Here is a 15,229-nt window from a genome sequence, read left to right on the forward strand (position 1 = left end):
GCTTCATTCCCTTAATCTTGGATAAAGGGCACCAGCTTAGCTTCCCCATGTAACCTAACCTTACCTTACCTGAAGGGGGCTGGTCAATGAAACAATCTATTTGTGATGGGTGATAAGGCATTATAAACTCTACCCCACCTCACCCTAGAACTGTCCTGGTTTTAGTTCTATCCCGGGATTTAAATCGACTTCCAGTGTGCATATTTTCCAAGCAGAAAATCAGCACACTTTGCGTGCTTTGGGGGACGTTGGAACAGAATGTTTAAAGGAGACCATTCTGAACTACTTGACTGCAATGAGAGTCGCCTTAACTTGTAAGGCATATAGGCAAGTAAGGGATAAGGATAGGATATGAACTTAAACTTCCATTAATTAAGTAAATGGTAGGATGACCATTATGATTTATAGAGTATTGATAGAGAAATGCAGTTTTATTATCTTCACAAATATATAGGAACTAGAATAAACTAACCAATGTGATGCTAGGAAAGAACTTAGGGAACTTGTTTTAGTAAATTCCAAAAATGGCTTGCAATTAAAATTAGTTGTGCTTCCTTTCACATGGGTGCTTTTAAAGTACCTAAAAAGGGTTGTTCTCTTAAGAAATTCAAACATGTTCCTCCTCCCTATAACTAAAAATCTTTTTTTTTAATCCCATACATTTGCTTAGCAAGTGTCCTATTAAGAGATTGAAAAAAATTTATACTTTAGGACAGCACATTTCCAAATGTCCTCGGCTTCTGTTTGGTGGTACAGAGATGAATGATGTGGTACTGTGTTTCCTATATATATAAATGAGATCCTCAGTTTTGTGTGTATTTCTTCTTCTTCCATGTATGTCTACAATTCTCCTCTCCTATGCCACCATCTCTTAACCACTTCTCTTCCACACCCAGAATTCTTTGACATTCTTGGGCCTTGGGTAATTGATGTGAATCTGCATCTGTCTTTTACCTGCAACAAGATGGACCTTTTATTGGCAGGAGCCATCCCTAAAGGTAGACATTTTGGATACCCAGGGTTAAGATGGATCCCAGTGACTCTCTATTGACACTGTTATGTGTGTAGTCAAGAATCATTACAGATTGATGGCACTCCCTGGGTCTTAGAAGAAGTTCCTGTGAATCACCGAGACTGGTTTGGGATCAAGGAGTAGGGTGAGTATATTACGCTCTTCGTTGGTTTGCATGTCTCTATGCTGGTGCCGCCTCCTGGAAGTATGAAGAAACTGACAGTTATCTTTCCTGATAGTGACTAAATTTGCTCCTTGAACTTCCTCAGGTTTTCTTCCCAAGAGCAAACCCTCACTTTCTTTCAAGTGGCTGCTTCAAACAAGGGACCTTTTTGCCTTAAGAACTGAACCAGTCCAGGGACTACCAAAACCATTGATTTTACCAGATGGTGTTAAAGAATAAATTCTACCACCGGAAAAAAATTGTAATCCAGAAAGAAAACATTTTTAAAAATTAATCCATTCTAGTGAATTTTTTTTTTGAAATTGACTGCGTGGCCTTAACATGGTTTCTATGATTAGGATGTGATTATTTGCCTTTGGTATTATCCTGATAACTTGAATGTGTTTCTTATTGACAAATAATGAGCAAATGTCCAACACCAGAGCTACAGAAAGAGCAGCAGGACTGAAAAGCCTGAAGGTAAGAATGCTGTTGAACAATTGCCAAGAAGAAAGACACCACTGCAGTGCACAGTTAAATGGTACATGTCTATGCCCTTTCTGCCCCTCTAAGACCAAATCATTTGGTTTCCTTTCATTTGGAAAGAAGATTATAGAACTACACTCTCTGAAAGGTAGGACAGCCATGGAAAAGAAACACAAAAGATTTGAAATGATTGAAATACATTCGATGAGGGTGGGAATTGAGGTTGGTGGAACAGGGTGGGGGCAGATTTCTTTTAGGGAGAACAACTGAAATCCATTCTCTTTTGACTTCCTAGAGAGCGGTATAGCATCTGGCCCTTGGCACATAAGGCAAATCTCCATTTGTCAAAGGTGGCAAAAGTGTGGTCCAAGTGCTAGATTCACCATAAAGCTTACTTTCATCTGGCTTTGAAGCAAATATTTCTCAAAATATAGACCTAAGACAATAGCATACGTTACATTAAAAAAAAGAGAGAGAGACGGAGAGACTGACTCTGCTAGTGTGTCTTGCCTAGCATCACTGCTGGAAATGCAGAGAAGTGGATGCTAGCATGCGAGCTGGAAGAGGGTGGCATGTACCCTGGAGCAGCAACCAGAAGTCAGCTTTCAGATCTGATATATAGACCCCCATTTGTTGCAATCTATTGGAGTGTAAGCTAAGACTGATTATTTTTCTATGGGTCATGGTCAACGGAGGGTTATTGGGGGGAAAGATAGGATGCTGGCACCCATCAGATTAAACTCTCAATGAATATTTTGCCTAGAATCAGGAGAATGAACTAGATGTCTTCAGAAACATTTGTCATGTGAGTTTCTGGTAAAGATCGGTTTCTGTCCTTCTCAATCTATGCCTCTCTTTCTCAGTACCATTGGGATGAACTAAAGAAAATACACTTGTATGTGATAAAACCCAATGAAGTGTGATAGTTTGAATTTTTAATGGATCTCCAAACAGAGTTTTCAAGTGAATCATATGAATTATGTACATGGGAAATTATCTGTGGCCACATCTTAAACAAAACTGGCTTCTCCAGAAGCTTAGCATCTTCCCTGAGCCCCTTCTCCCTGTCAGGGACAAATTGAGTAAGAAGTCTTCCCAGACAAATCGGGTTATGTGAGACAGTCCACAACCCATAATGGTTTAGGTTTCCTGTTCTAGAGGGAGAGATTGGACAAAGGCCCAGTTTGGCAGAAATCCATCAGTGAAACTCACAACTTGTGTAATCAAGGGATCTATCGCTTTGAATTTGAGAGGTTATCATTTGGAAATGCCCTGGTTTTATCCACATATCTCCAAGTGACTTTGAGGGCTGCTTCTCTAGCACAGATGCTCATCAATAGGTTTCAATCATTAGCATTGTTGGGCCCTCAGTAAAATAACTCACAGCTTTCAACTCCTAATGTTATATGCATGCATTACTGAATTTGCTCTTTGCACTTATATTAAATTATGACCTCTTTAGCAAGGAGTTAAATAGGTTTGAGCTACATTTGTGAACTACATGATATAAATACTGTCTCAGAGGAAGTGTCTAGCAGCTAAGCACTGCACAACTCTGCAAATCATTGTAGCTGCCCCTGTGGAATGAGGGTCACTTGGGCGGCCAGAGTCCAGTATTGCCAGCAGTCATATGTGCCTGCTCCCAGGTTGTGGAGAAAGTTCAGGCTGATCCAAGGATAGAAAGATTAAAATAACTTAAACCTTCATTCTCCTAGAATGCTGCATCCAGAAACCCCTGTGAAAAGAAATCGATACAGCTTCTTTAAAGGGGTCCAGATACTAATGTAGTTTAGGGCATATTTTGAACTTCCACAGCCTCCAACAGCTACTGTAGAGAGGTAAATCCCTTTACTACACATATCCCAAGGTAACCTATGGAAAAGAATATAAAGGACTGTAGAATAAATCCTTTTATCCAACAAAGAATCTCCTCTTGCTTGGTTATCAATTGGCTTCAACTTAATAAATCAAGCCCTGCCTGGGCAGAGATGTCTGTAACTGCCTTCCTGCCTGAAAAAGCTAGGGAAGCAAGTGAGCAATTCGGAAAGGTGACTTGTCACCATGAAAACCTGAAATATCTTCAGTAGAAAAGCCAGTGAAAGATGGCTTTTCTCCCTCCACTGGGCCGAAGATAATTTTTAGAAGTTGTTCAAAAAAAATCACTAGGTACCAAGAAACAAAGCAGTAACTTAGAGTGAGCTTCGGATGAAGCATAGCATGAGGGATGGGCTTCCAGCTTAGCTTGTGATAAGTTTCTGTTATCATCATTCAGATATTGTGTTCTTAGAGCAAGTTTCTAATTATGCAAATACACCATCCTTGCTCGCATTTTTCTTTTACTTCTCTGTGATCTCCTTGTCTTTCCCTCCATGACCCACATATTTACACATATATCCATCCCTCCTAAGGGCACCAGTGATGATCTCTTGGCATCATTTATTAAACAGACATTTGCTCTTTAGGTGTCCGTGCTCAGAAAGGAGAAGTGAAGCCATGTAGAGCAGAGTATATCCCACATTCTCTCAGATCAATCATACTACACCATATTTACACCATACTGCACCATACTACACCATACACATACACCATATCCTATATTTTTCAGGCCCAGAACAATATCCATGGTACAAATCCTTATCTCAACCCTTCTAGGATCACCATATGGAGGAATCAACTTGGTCATTAATTCACAAGGCCATTTTTTTTTCTTTTCCACTATGGGAAAACTCAGCACCCTGAAGCCACTCTGTCCACATTTCTCTCTTCATAAGAAAGAATCCAACGTGGCTCCAAACTACCTATTTTAGGTATTTCCTGAAATCAAATTGAAAACTAAATTGGACAGTTCTTTTGAAACATATCAACATTTTTAGTTTTAGTTTTTTTTTTTAATAAGCAGTTTCTACTTTCACAGGGGAAAAAAAATAAATGGTCTTCTTATCCTAAAACTGTCTTCATATGTAACACTGGCCATCACTAAGATGACACTGAACTTTGCAATGGCTGGTTCATAGCTCCCAGGAATGAGCTGGGAACCTAGACAACGGCCACCCGGGGCTGGATGCCCTGGATTAATGAGCACAGTGCTTTGTTGCTGAGTTGTTGCCAGGTGTGGATGGCAGAGATAAGCAGAAATTTGTAGCAGCCAGTTATGTTGTCTTCAAAAATAGAACTCATTTTCAAGGCATTATGAATTACATTACTATCCCAATTAAAAAAAATAGATGCTACTCCGTGACTGTTGCCAGCACTGAGGAATAGTCATCCTGCCACAGGTCTGTGCTACTTTCACATACTGTTAACTGACTATCTAGTTCACATTCGCTCTCATCCTCTCCATCTGATCAACAATCCATATACATTTTTATGACATGGGTGCAATTTACACCCTTTACATAGGAGAAGTTTACACCCTTTCCCCCCTGAACATTTTTTAAATGAAATGGAACAAAGAGTTGAAGTTTAGAAATAGTTACTCTTTGCTTCCTTTCCCATTTCTCAGGAAGCTTTGTGTTTTAACAAGGAATGCGGCTCAAACTTAAAGGTGTGAAATTCTCGTGATGGAAATTCAGGTACCAGTGAGGAAAATATTTGTGGACAGGGGGATGTTCCCAGACCCCCTGAAATTACATCACAAAGCCCTCCTGTTCTCTCCCTAAGCTTGTCAACCTGTGTTTTTGTCTTACGAGGGCTCTACTCAGCAAAACGTCCATAGCAAGCCCTTCAGAGGGGAGAATGCCTGCCTAATTTCCATGATAGGAATCTGACCTACTTTGTTTAATTCTTTCTTTTCTCTACTGAAGTGAGTACAGTAAATATTTCTGACATAATTCTCTCAGGTACCAGTTAAGGGCCTACAGTAATTGCTCTGAAACATTCCCCTGGAGATGTATTGCTGCAACACAGTGAAAGGCCCCAGCTGCTAGATATGCCCTTGCTAGGCTGATAGTTAGTTGGAGTATGGTGATCCCTAAAGAAAAAATTCATTATGAGCATCCAAGCCCTAAGAATGAAAACAATGAGGACTGCTACCCCTTTTTTGTGTGTTCCATTGGAGAATGTACAGTACAGAGTTGGATGCATGTTAATTTGCCTTCTGGCCTGCCCCACAATTTGCTGTGCAGTTCTGAGCCGATTACTTAACCTATCTGTGCCTCGATTTCTTTACTTATAGAGACCATAAATCTACCTTCTTAAAGTGATTATTAAACTTGACCAATAATAATAATAATTTTATTATGTGTGAAGTACTAGGCTGAAAAACAAAAGCTAAAAGAGAGTTTTCTAATCAAGTATTTATTGAGAGAACTATTCTGAGGGGAATACAAATAAGTCATGGTCCCTCCCCTTGAGAAACACAGCCTAGAAGGAGACATAAGACCTGGGCCCAAATAATAAGACAAGGTAGAAAAGGAAGGAGGAGGGAGAGAAAATATTGGGTGAAGAGAAAAATGGCATCATGAGGAAAGTGACATTTAAAATGACCGGATGTCCACCTAATTCCACTTCCGTTAAAATACCAAATTGTGTGTGTGTGTGTGTGTGTGTGTGTGTGTTGGGAGGAGGGTGTCAATACATTTGGTTGATTTGAATTGAGTTTGGCAATACACCCAGTAAGGTACAGTAAGAGAGAAAATTATGTGGATAAAAGCAGTTTTTCTCTGCCATCTTGGGAATTTATTCTACCCCGCAGCAACATACAATTCTAGGAGATTTGGCCTTTAAAGTATTTTCTTTTCTTGGCAGCTATCCTAACCTTGTTAAGTGGCATTATCTGTGATTTCTGATTACAGCTTTTATGCTCCTTGGCTGTGCTACGTCTTAAAATGTTTGTTTTTCTCCTTCATTTTTATTTAGAAGTTCCCAAACGCACATTGGTTCCCTGCCAGGTTCCTTAAGCCCTGTGATTTTTTTTTCCCAATCAAAGACTAAACTTCTAAGGGTATGTCATTTGTCAGATTTCTCTAAAGCCCTGGGGCAACAGATGAGGTCTGGACGCTCTAAGGCAGGGTTTCTCAGCCTCAGCACTGTTGACATCTGGGGCTTTGTTGTGGAGGGCCTCCCTGTGCCTAGTGGGTGTTTAACAGCATCCCTGGCCTCTACCCACTAGATGCCTGTAGCATTCCCTGCCCTCCCAGTTGTGACAGTGAAAAATGACTCTAGACATTGTCCAATGTCCCCTGGAGGACAAAATGACCCCCGATTGAGAACCATTGCTCTAAGGTAACCTCTACTGTAACTGTGGAGGCCATGGGAGCAGAGAGCAGCTACCAACCATTCTGTGGGGGCCACTTGATGGCCTAAGGCAGGGGTAGGCCATTTGTCAGAAAAGTAGGATTCTAAATTGCTGACCTGGATGCTTAAATGCTCAGCCTGGGTTTTGGCAAGAGTGGAGGGTGGCAGCCCAGACTAGGCCCCAGCAGGGGAGAAGTCTACCCTCCTCTAAAACCAGTGCTTCTCAACCCTTTTTATCCCAGGACCCCTTTACACACTTAAAAGTTATAGGGTACCCCCAAAAGATTTTGTTCATATGTATTAAGTCTATAAACACTTAACATATCAGAAATTAAAACTGAAGAATTTTAAAATAATGTATTAACTCACTTAAAAATAATAAACCCAATGTATATTAACACAAATAACATACTTTTTATGAAAAATAACTTTTAAAAAAAATTAGTGAGGAGTGGCATTGTCCTAGTTTTGCAAATAGCTTTAATATCTGGCGTAATATAAGAGAATAGGATTCTCATTTCTGCTTCTTCATTCAATGTGTTGTGATATTACAGGTCATGTAGCCTCCAGGAAACTCCACTGTACATCATGAGGGAATAAGAGTAAGAAAGACAAAGAATGCCTTAGTGTTATTACAAAAAGAGTTTTGACCTCACAGACCCTATGATGAAAAGTTTTCAGGGATCCTCCAGGGGTCCTTAGACCACACTTTGAGAACCATTGTTCTAAACTAACATGTCACACTTTTATCAACCTAGCTCACTTAAGGGTTGACAAATTTTTTAAAACCCAGGATCTCTAGGGAGAGGTCTCTATTTGGACCTTAGTGTGAGTGCCTTTAATCAGACTGCTCTGTTCCTGGGCTCTAGTAAGAGCAGCTGTACTAAAGAAATTGAATGAAGTAATCTGAAGAGTATAGTAGCTTGAGGGAGGTCAGGGCCTGGTAAGGGCTTAGAGAGCAGTGTGAAGACACTGGGCCCTTTACAATAAGAAAAGAGGAAGCACAGAAAGGAAGAAAAAATGCTTTGTAATTTTTCCTGAGGTCCTGATGGAATCAGTCACCCATATGCCATTGGAAAGCATCTCCCCTGCAACTTAAGCCAACTGTCCTAATCCTGAGCCTGGGTCCCAGTGCCTAGCTTAAGGCACAGCACTGGAAGAAAGGTGGTGGTGATAAAGTAAAAAATAATAGGGGGAAAGGAGAGAGAAGGAGGCCAGATAGTGGGGATTAGGGGAGAAGGCAGTTCCAACACTGATCTCAGGGCCATAGATGGCCTGTCTGTCCTTTAAAAGTCTAAGACTTAACTTTCACTGCCAGTAATATCCTAAAGAGGCTCAAATTTTTATCTGAGTATCTTTTGTTGCTTTGCATTCCAAGCAAGTCTGGCTAGCATTTGAGAAGCCTCAGCTTCTGAGCACTGATTGAAGGAATTGTTTAAAGTATAAAAGGACCTCAGTTTCCTGGTGAGAAACAAAATGCAGACATCCTGGCTGCCAAGCTCTGCACTAACCAAGGAAGTGTCACCTCTGTGACACTAAAGGTTTACAGTTTTTCAAATCCCAAGTACTCTGAAATTGCCTATTATTTTTAAATGATGATATGTTTCTCAGAATTCTCAAGATGAGATGGTCCTTCTGCTCTCAACAGCAAAGGGGAGAAGAAAAGAAATAGGCTTTGGGGACTTGGTCTGATAGAGGCCAGATCTCTGTGACAATAGAAGTCTTGTCAATGACTGGATATGTTAGTGGGTCCAAGTTACCCAAAATAAGCTCAGAAATTCTATGGAATGTTCATAGTTACATAAATATATCTGTTTTCCTCCTGGTAAATTGGTGGCATTCAGAAAAACATGCACTAGTATTGGCAATATTGTTCACGTGAATCTGAACACACAGTAGTTTATTGCCTCATAATAGAAATATGCCACCCTCTGTAAATAATGCATTTTTAATCTAAAGTTATTAGAGATACTTTATTTAAGATTCATTAGCTCTAGAAAGAAGACAGAGTAAAGGTCATTATTCCCATTTTACAGCTGAAGAAATTTCTAAGAGAGAAAATCGTTATCCTAGAACCAGTAGGGTATCCTGCGTTTGCCCAGTGGCTCTGAATGAAGTCCTCACACTTTAAGAGGTGGAGGACGAGGGAGCAGTGGGCTGGCCTCCTGGGGACTTATTAGCCTCTTAGTTGAGGAAGTCTCATCTCACTAGAACAGCTTATCTAAACTTCCTCCACAGCGCTACCCATAGGGGCAGTCAGCTTGCCATTTTAGGTCATGCCATATTAATAATCCATTTTTAAACAATCTAGTTCACCTTTTGGTGATCTGAGTCACTCACAGACATATGACCATATCAGAGAGACAGCTGATCAGTAACTCAAAAACAATCCATAGACCAGTTCTCCCATTGTTGAAAGTACTCTTATCCAAAACTCAGAGGTCCACGTTATACCTTTAATACTAAGACAAGTATGTGCATAAGAATTCAGTTTGTGCAGACATGTATGTAGTACAGTTCTTTCTGAGATCATTTTCAGCTGCACAACAGATATGTATAATAAAGGACAACTCATCAGAAGGCATGTTACTCACGTAGAATCTATCTTCTATTCTGTTCGGATTCATCCTTTTGTCTCCACATGTGGAAACGCCTCCCCTTCTGGTCCCGTTCCCTTCCCCACTCCTCCATAAAACGTGCTTTCTGTCTGGAAGTACAACAAGACACCCAGTTAGATCAAACCTAACACACCTCCGTCACAAAGCTACTGCAAGCTGCCGCCGACAATTGTCACTTGAGGGAAGACCCTCCTCACCCCACACAGCCTATCTGAGGAGTGCCTTTTTTCTATCCTCATTATTTAACAGTGTGTGCCGATTACTCAAAGCGATATGGGCAGGCCCTGGTAAATATAGCGTTGCTGTAGTGTTAATTTTTATAAGGTAATGCTCAGGTTGCCTGCAGTGTCTAAAATTACTCTGTGGCCAGGGCCCCCTGCTTTATCGCTTTCTATAGTTTTAAAGTAGTTTGAAGCTTGAATAACATAAAATAACATAATATAATGTTATTTATGTTATTTCCCACGTGAAGAACGCCTGTAAACCTTGCAGTATTGAAACTCAGTGAACAAGGCATCTTAGACAAGCTGAAAAACAAATGGTGGTACGATAAGGGGGAATGCGGAGCGAAGGACTCCGGGAGTAAGGTCAGTCGCTGAAGGTCTTTTTGTACTGATTAGCAATCACATTTTGAACCACTGTTTATTTTCTACCCTAAAACGGCTTTCCTTCCCAACAGACACTCCCTGACACAGTGGGACCCCTTTATAACACCAGCGCTGAGGGAATGAGGCAAACACCAGTCTCAGAGGCCTGCCATGTGACATCAGTCATCGACTCCGGCGAGCTATCCTTACGATTAGGGAACTCAATCTGACCCACCATGTTCCCAAAGCAGTAAAATCACGAGCTGTGTTATAAGGGGGTTTTACTGTATTTCACATTTCGAAAGTTCAAAGAGAAAATAGAACAACAACGACAACCCAAAAACCAAAAAAAATGACCCAGTTGTGACAGTACTTTTTCTTAACCTCTTACAGTGTCAGAGACTTTGTAGTTGTAAATGCCTTTGGTTATGAATATATTATGTCGATCCCACCTGAAAACAGTCAAAGAAATCAATAACAAAGACTGGTCTCTGTAAGCAGAATGATTAGCCAGCCTCCTCTCAGCTGCTGTCGTATTGAGTTCAGCATCTATTTGGATCTCGAATCTCATTAAGTCTGTCACACTTCTCTCTTCCAAAGGTGTCATTTGAATCTCTGTACGTAATACTTTTAAAATTCAGTCGCATGCTCCTTAAGGGTATACCTTCTCAGGATAACATCACATTGATAAGCATGAAACACTCTTCCCCGCCTCCTTCCTGCCCCCCTTTGCTCCCCTAAGAAAGTTCTTTTTTAGTTTCAATTTTTGCCTTTCCTTTTTTTGAACTAATATTGTGGTATCAGTTAATTCATTTCATGAAATGTCACTCATTTTCCTTGTGCAGTGAACCATTTTGCTACTGGTTTTCTACATCCCACAGCAGGGAATTCTTTGAAACTTAAATACATGGAACTTGAAACTTTGTTGCTACGGCTTACATGGGTGATGTAAAGGACACTTCTTCCCCCATCGAAAACCACATACATATAAAAATCTAATGGGAGAGGGCAGGTTACCAGAAATTGGTCCTTTTCCTAATGGACTGTGGAACATCCTTGCAGATAGCTTCACCTGCCTCCTTAAGGAGATGATCCATTGTTTCCTAAGTTATAGAAATTCCTACCACTTGTCTAGCTAACTGTCACTCATCCTAGAAGAGTGACTATTTGCAAGGTTGTTGTAGACATGAGGCATGTCCCTACCCCCCTTCCCGACGATGCGACTTGATTCCAATTGGCCTTTTTATTAAGGTAAACAAGTGCAGGACTGGCTCCTATGAAAACAGAATCAGGACATGGCCATATTGTCTTTACATTTAATTCTTTACATGATACCAGGACTGGCTGAGCCGCAGAGTGTTGAATGTCAGCCATGGCCGTCATCTGGTCGCTGTGCAATCATTTGAATAAGATAATTCACGGGCTTAACAATTTGGGTATTCCATTCCGTTGTATTCAGCAGCAAAATGGTTACATTCCCTCTAAAAAGACTACAAAATGCTACTTTATTTTATTTTTTTCAAAGAAAGGCTCCTGGCCCTTGCTGCATCCTACCTCAAGGTAGGGCTCAAGGCACCAACTTTTTTCTTTCCATTGTTCAGCAGTTCAGTTTCTGCTTTTTCATACAGGCAGATAGCTTAGTCAGATTTGCAGTTTGACCTGAAAGTCACTGACCGGCTTCCTCAATTTTCCCCCCATTTAAAATAGAGAGCAGATGAGTATAGGGGTGTTTTGTTTTGGTTTTTTTCCTAATTATTCTCTACATTCCCTGGAGTAAAAGCTAAAAATGAGCTAGATTATTTTTTTAATCATCAGCCTCCTGGAAAAGTTTTCTGATTTGTATGGAGCCAATTCAGGACCCAGCGGGTCCTTAAACTCTCAGGAAGAGGGAACAGAGCCAATTCTTTGTGCTGTGCCCTTGTTCCCGCAGCACAAAGGCTTGCTGTGCTGAGGATGAGGCCTTAGCAACCAGTCCCCAAAGGAGCAATTTCTCAGCCGCTGGGTGAAAGGGGAGAGTTAATCCTTTTAAAACAAACCCTTGTGAAATAACTCCCCAGATATGAATATCAGGAACCTCTAACATTCTCACCTGTCATCTTAAAGACCAGTTGTTGACAAGAACAAGGGAGAAAGAGGTGTTGCGGGGCAGAGAGGGGAAAGAGTGCTTCAAGTTCCCAAATGAAAAGAGTGTTACATTGACAGAGATGATGTCACAGCTCAACTCTGGCAAATGGTGTTTATCGAAGCTGGCAGAGGAATAAATTGTGCTTGTGTTTCCACTTTTGCTCCCATGGCCGAGTGCTGTTTATTTAGTTGTTGACACCATCTTGAGGTACTAATGGATTTAAGGAGTCAAACTAAAAGAACATTTAGGGGAGGATCACAACTGTCAACAGAAGCACAATCTACCATCTTGCTGGCCACTGTGAAACATCAGCCAGTTGCCAGAGTTGAGTCATAGCATTTACATCAATGTTTAGCTATTTTACAACTTAGAACTATCGTATACTGTTGCAATGCATTATAATGTCCCATTGTCTTTGTTTTCCCCAAGAACTAATCGCCTTGTTCATTTCTCTTAGGACAAGACCAGCGCTCTGAGCCTGAGCAATGTGGCAGGCGTTTTCTATATACTTGTCGGAGGTCTGGGGCTGGCCATGATGGTGGCTTTGATAGAATTCTGTTACAAATCACGGGCAGAGTCCAAACGCATGAAACTCACAAAGAACACCCAAAACTTTAAGCCTGCTCCTGCCACCAACACTCAAAATTATGCTACATACAGAGAAGGCTACAACGTGTATGGAACAGAGAGTGTTAAGATCTAGGGGTACGGTTAAGGTCTAGTAAACTAATCAGCTTATGTTACTGTATGTCAATCTCTTTTTCTTTTCTTGTTGTCTTTCAGTTTGGTTTATTGTTTCAAGAATTGTCTATTCTTTGCAACCATTTCCTTCTTTGAAAATAATGGTTGTGCTTTCTTGTCAGACAGTGGTGCTTTCCTAATAGCATAGTTGTAATTAAATCGTGGTCTGCGACCCAAAAGGAAAAAAAAATTCTCTAGAGCAGCACTGTTCAGTGGGAATAATTGCAATCACATGTGAACCACATGTGTAATTTTAAGTGCTCTTCTAGCCATTTTCTAAAGTAACACAAGCAAAATTAATTTAACGATATATTTCACTTATCCCAGTATATTCGAAGTATTATCATTTCAACTTGTTATCAATGTAAAAAGTGAATGAGGTGTTTTACATTATTTTCTTCATACGAAGTCTTAGAAATCAGGGGTGTCTTTTATACTTATGGCACATCTCAATTCACACTAGTCACGTATCAAGTGTTCAATGGTCACATGTGGCTGGTGACTACCATATTGGACAGTGAAGCTCTAGAGAAAGCAGCTCTCTGGAACTGATGTTAAAATGAGGAATGGAAATGGGGAGCTGCTACCTTGAGAAAGGTAGTGCTTCTATAGGGGTGTGGTAGATCTCTTAAGTATAAGCCTGAGACAATTTCTTTAATCTTTGAGTTCCTTTGTTGTCCCTTTATTGGAACTGATGTTCATTGAGGTAAGTGTCTCCTAAAGGACAGTCTAGGTTCCCTGCTGCTGGCTGTTCCCAAATTCATACTTAAATGAACCTGACTGATGCCACCTTGATTCTGGCAGCTATAGCCAAAACTCACCAGTAACTCAGACATGTTCAAAGGCAAGCTTGAGTTAGGATAACATCTCCATTCTGGAAGTGTTTAAGAGAAAATAGTTTTGTTACCTTCAAGTGCATCTGTCATCAGTAACACACCTATCCCAAGTGGAACAGAACAATTAGAAACTTCGTAGACCTTATTTTAGGTAGATTTTTGACCTCTTGAGTCAATGTCCATGTGTTTGAATTTCTGCAAATGCATTTGTGTTTTGACCTCCTTATATTTCATGGTGCGGATCTAAATTCAGCCAATTTTTTTTTTTATTAGTTTCTGCTTTATAACAAAGTGAATCAGTCATACATATACATCTGTTCCCACATCCCCTCCCTCATGCATCTCCCTCCCTCCCACCCTCCCCATCCCACCCCTCCAGGCGGTCACAAAGCCCCGAGCTGATCTCCCTGTGCTCTGCGGCCGCTTCCCACTATCTATCTACCTTACGTTTGGTAGTGTATATATGCCCATGCCTCTCTTTCCCTTTGTCACAGCTTACCCTTCCACTTCCCCATATCCTCAAGTCCATTCTCAAGTAGGTCTGTGTCTTTATTCCCGTTTTACCCCTAGGTTCTTCATGACATTTTTTTTTTAATTCCATAAATATGTGTTAGCATACGGTATTTGTCTTTCTCTTTCTGACTTACTTCACTCTGTATGACAGACTCTAGGTCTATCCACCTCATTACAAATAGCTCAGTTTCGTTTCTTTTTATGGCTGAGTAATATTCCATTGTATATATGTGCCACATCTTCTTTATCCATTCATCCGATGATGGACACTTAGGTTGTTTCCAGCTCCGGGCTATTGTGAATAGAGCTGCAATGAACATTTTGGTACATGTCTCTTTTTGAATTATGGTTTTCTCAGGGTATATGCCTAGTAGTGGGATTGCTGGGTCATATGGTAGTTCTATTTTTAGTTTTTTAAGGAACCTCCATACTGTTCTCCATAGTGGCTGTACCAATTCACATTCCCACCAGCAGTGCAAGAGTGTTCCCTTTTCTCCACACCCTCTCCAGCATTTATTGTTTCTAGATTTCTTGATGATGGCCATTCTGACTGGTGTGAGATGATATCTCATTGTAGTTTTGATTTGCATTTCTCTAATGATTAATGATGTTGAGCATTCTTTCATGTGTTTGTTGGCAGTCTGTATATCTTCTTTGGAGAAATGCCTATTTAAGTCTTCTGCCCATTTTTGGATTGGGTTGTTTGTTTTTTTGCTATTGAGCTGCATGAGCTGTTTATAAATTTTGCAGATTAATCCTTTGTCAGTTGCTTCATTTGCAAATATTTTCTCCCATTCTGAGGGTTGTCTTTTGGTCTTGTTTATGGTTTCCTTTGCTGTGCAAAAGCTTTGAAGTTTCATTAGGTCCCATTTGTTTATCTTTGTTTTTATTTGCATTTCTCTAGGAGGTGGGT

The 15,229-nt window shown here is 40.5% G+C and overlaps 1 protein-coding gene across 2 annotated transcripts in view; it reads left to right on the top strand.

The window, feature by feature from the left end:
- The window catches only part of GRIA3 (glutamate ionotropic receptor AMPA type subunit 3), a gene marked incomplete at its 3' end in the record, with an annotated part of 298,730 nt that extends 285,801 nt beyond the window's left edge, over window positions 1-12,929 (top strand). The window contains exons 14-15 of one of the 2 annotated variants that reach the window (XM_079727501.1): window positions 9,987-10,101; window positions 12,684-12,929. In XM_079727501.1, the coding sequence (XP_079583627.1) occupies window positions 9,987-10,101; window positions 12,684-12,929 (361 nt within the window). The remainder of the gene's footprint in view (window positions 1-9,986; window positions 10,102-12,683) is intronic. The other variant, XM_079727502.1, reaches the window with a different exon arrangement.
- Window positions 12,930-15,229: the final 2,300 nt, after the last annotated feature.

The sequence above is a fragment of the Hyperoodon ampullatus genome, assembly GCF_949752795.1.
Source record: "Hyperoodon ampullatus genome assembly, chromosome: X".
NCBI classification, from domain to species: Eukaryota; Metazoa; Chordata; class Mammalia; order Artiodactyla; family Ziphiidae; genus Hyperoodon; species Hyperoodon ampullatus.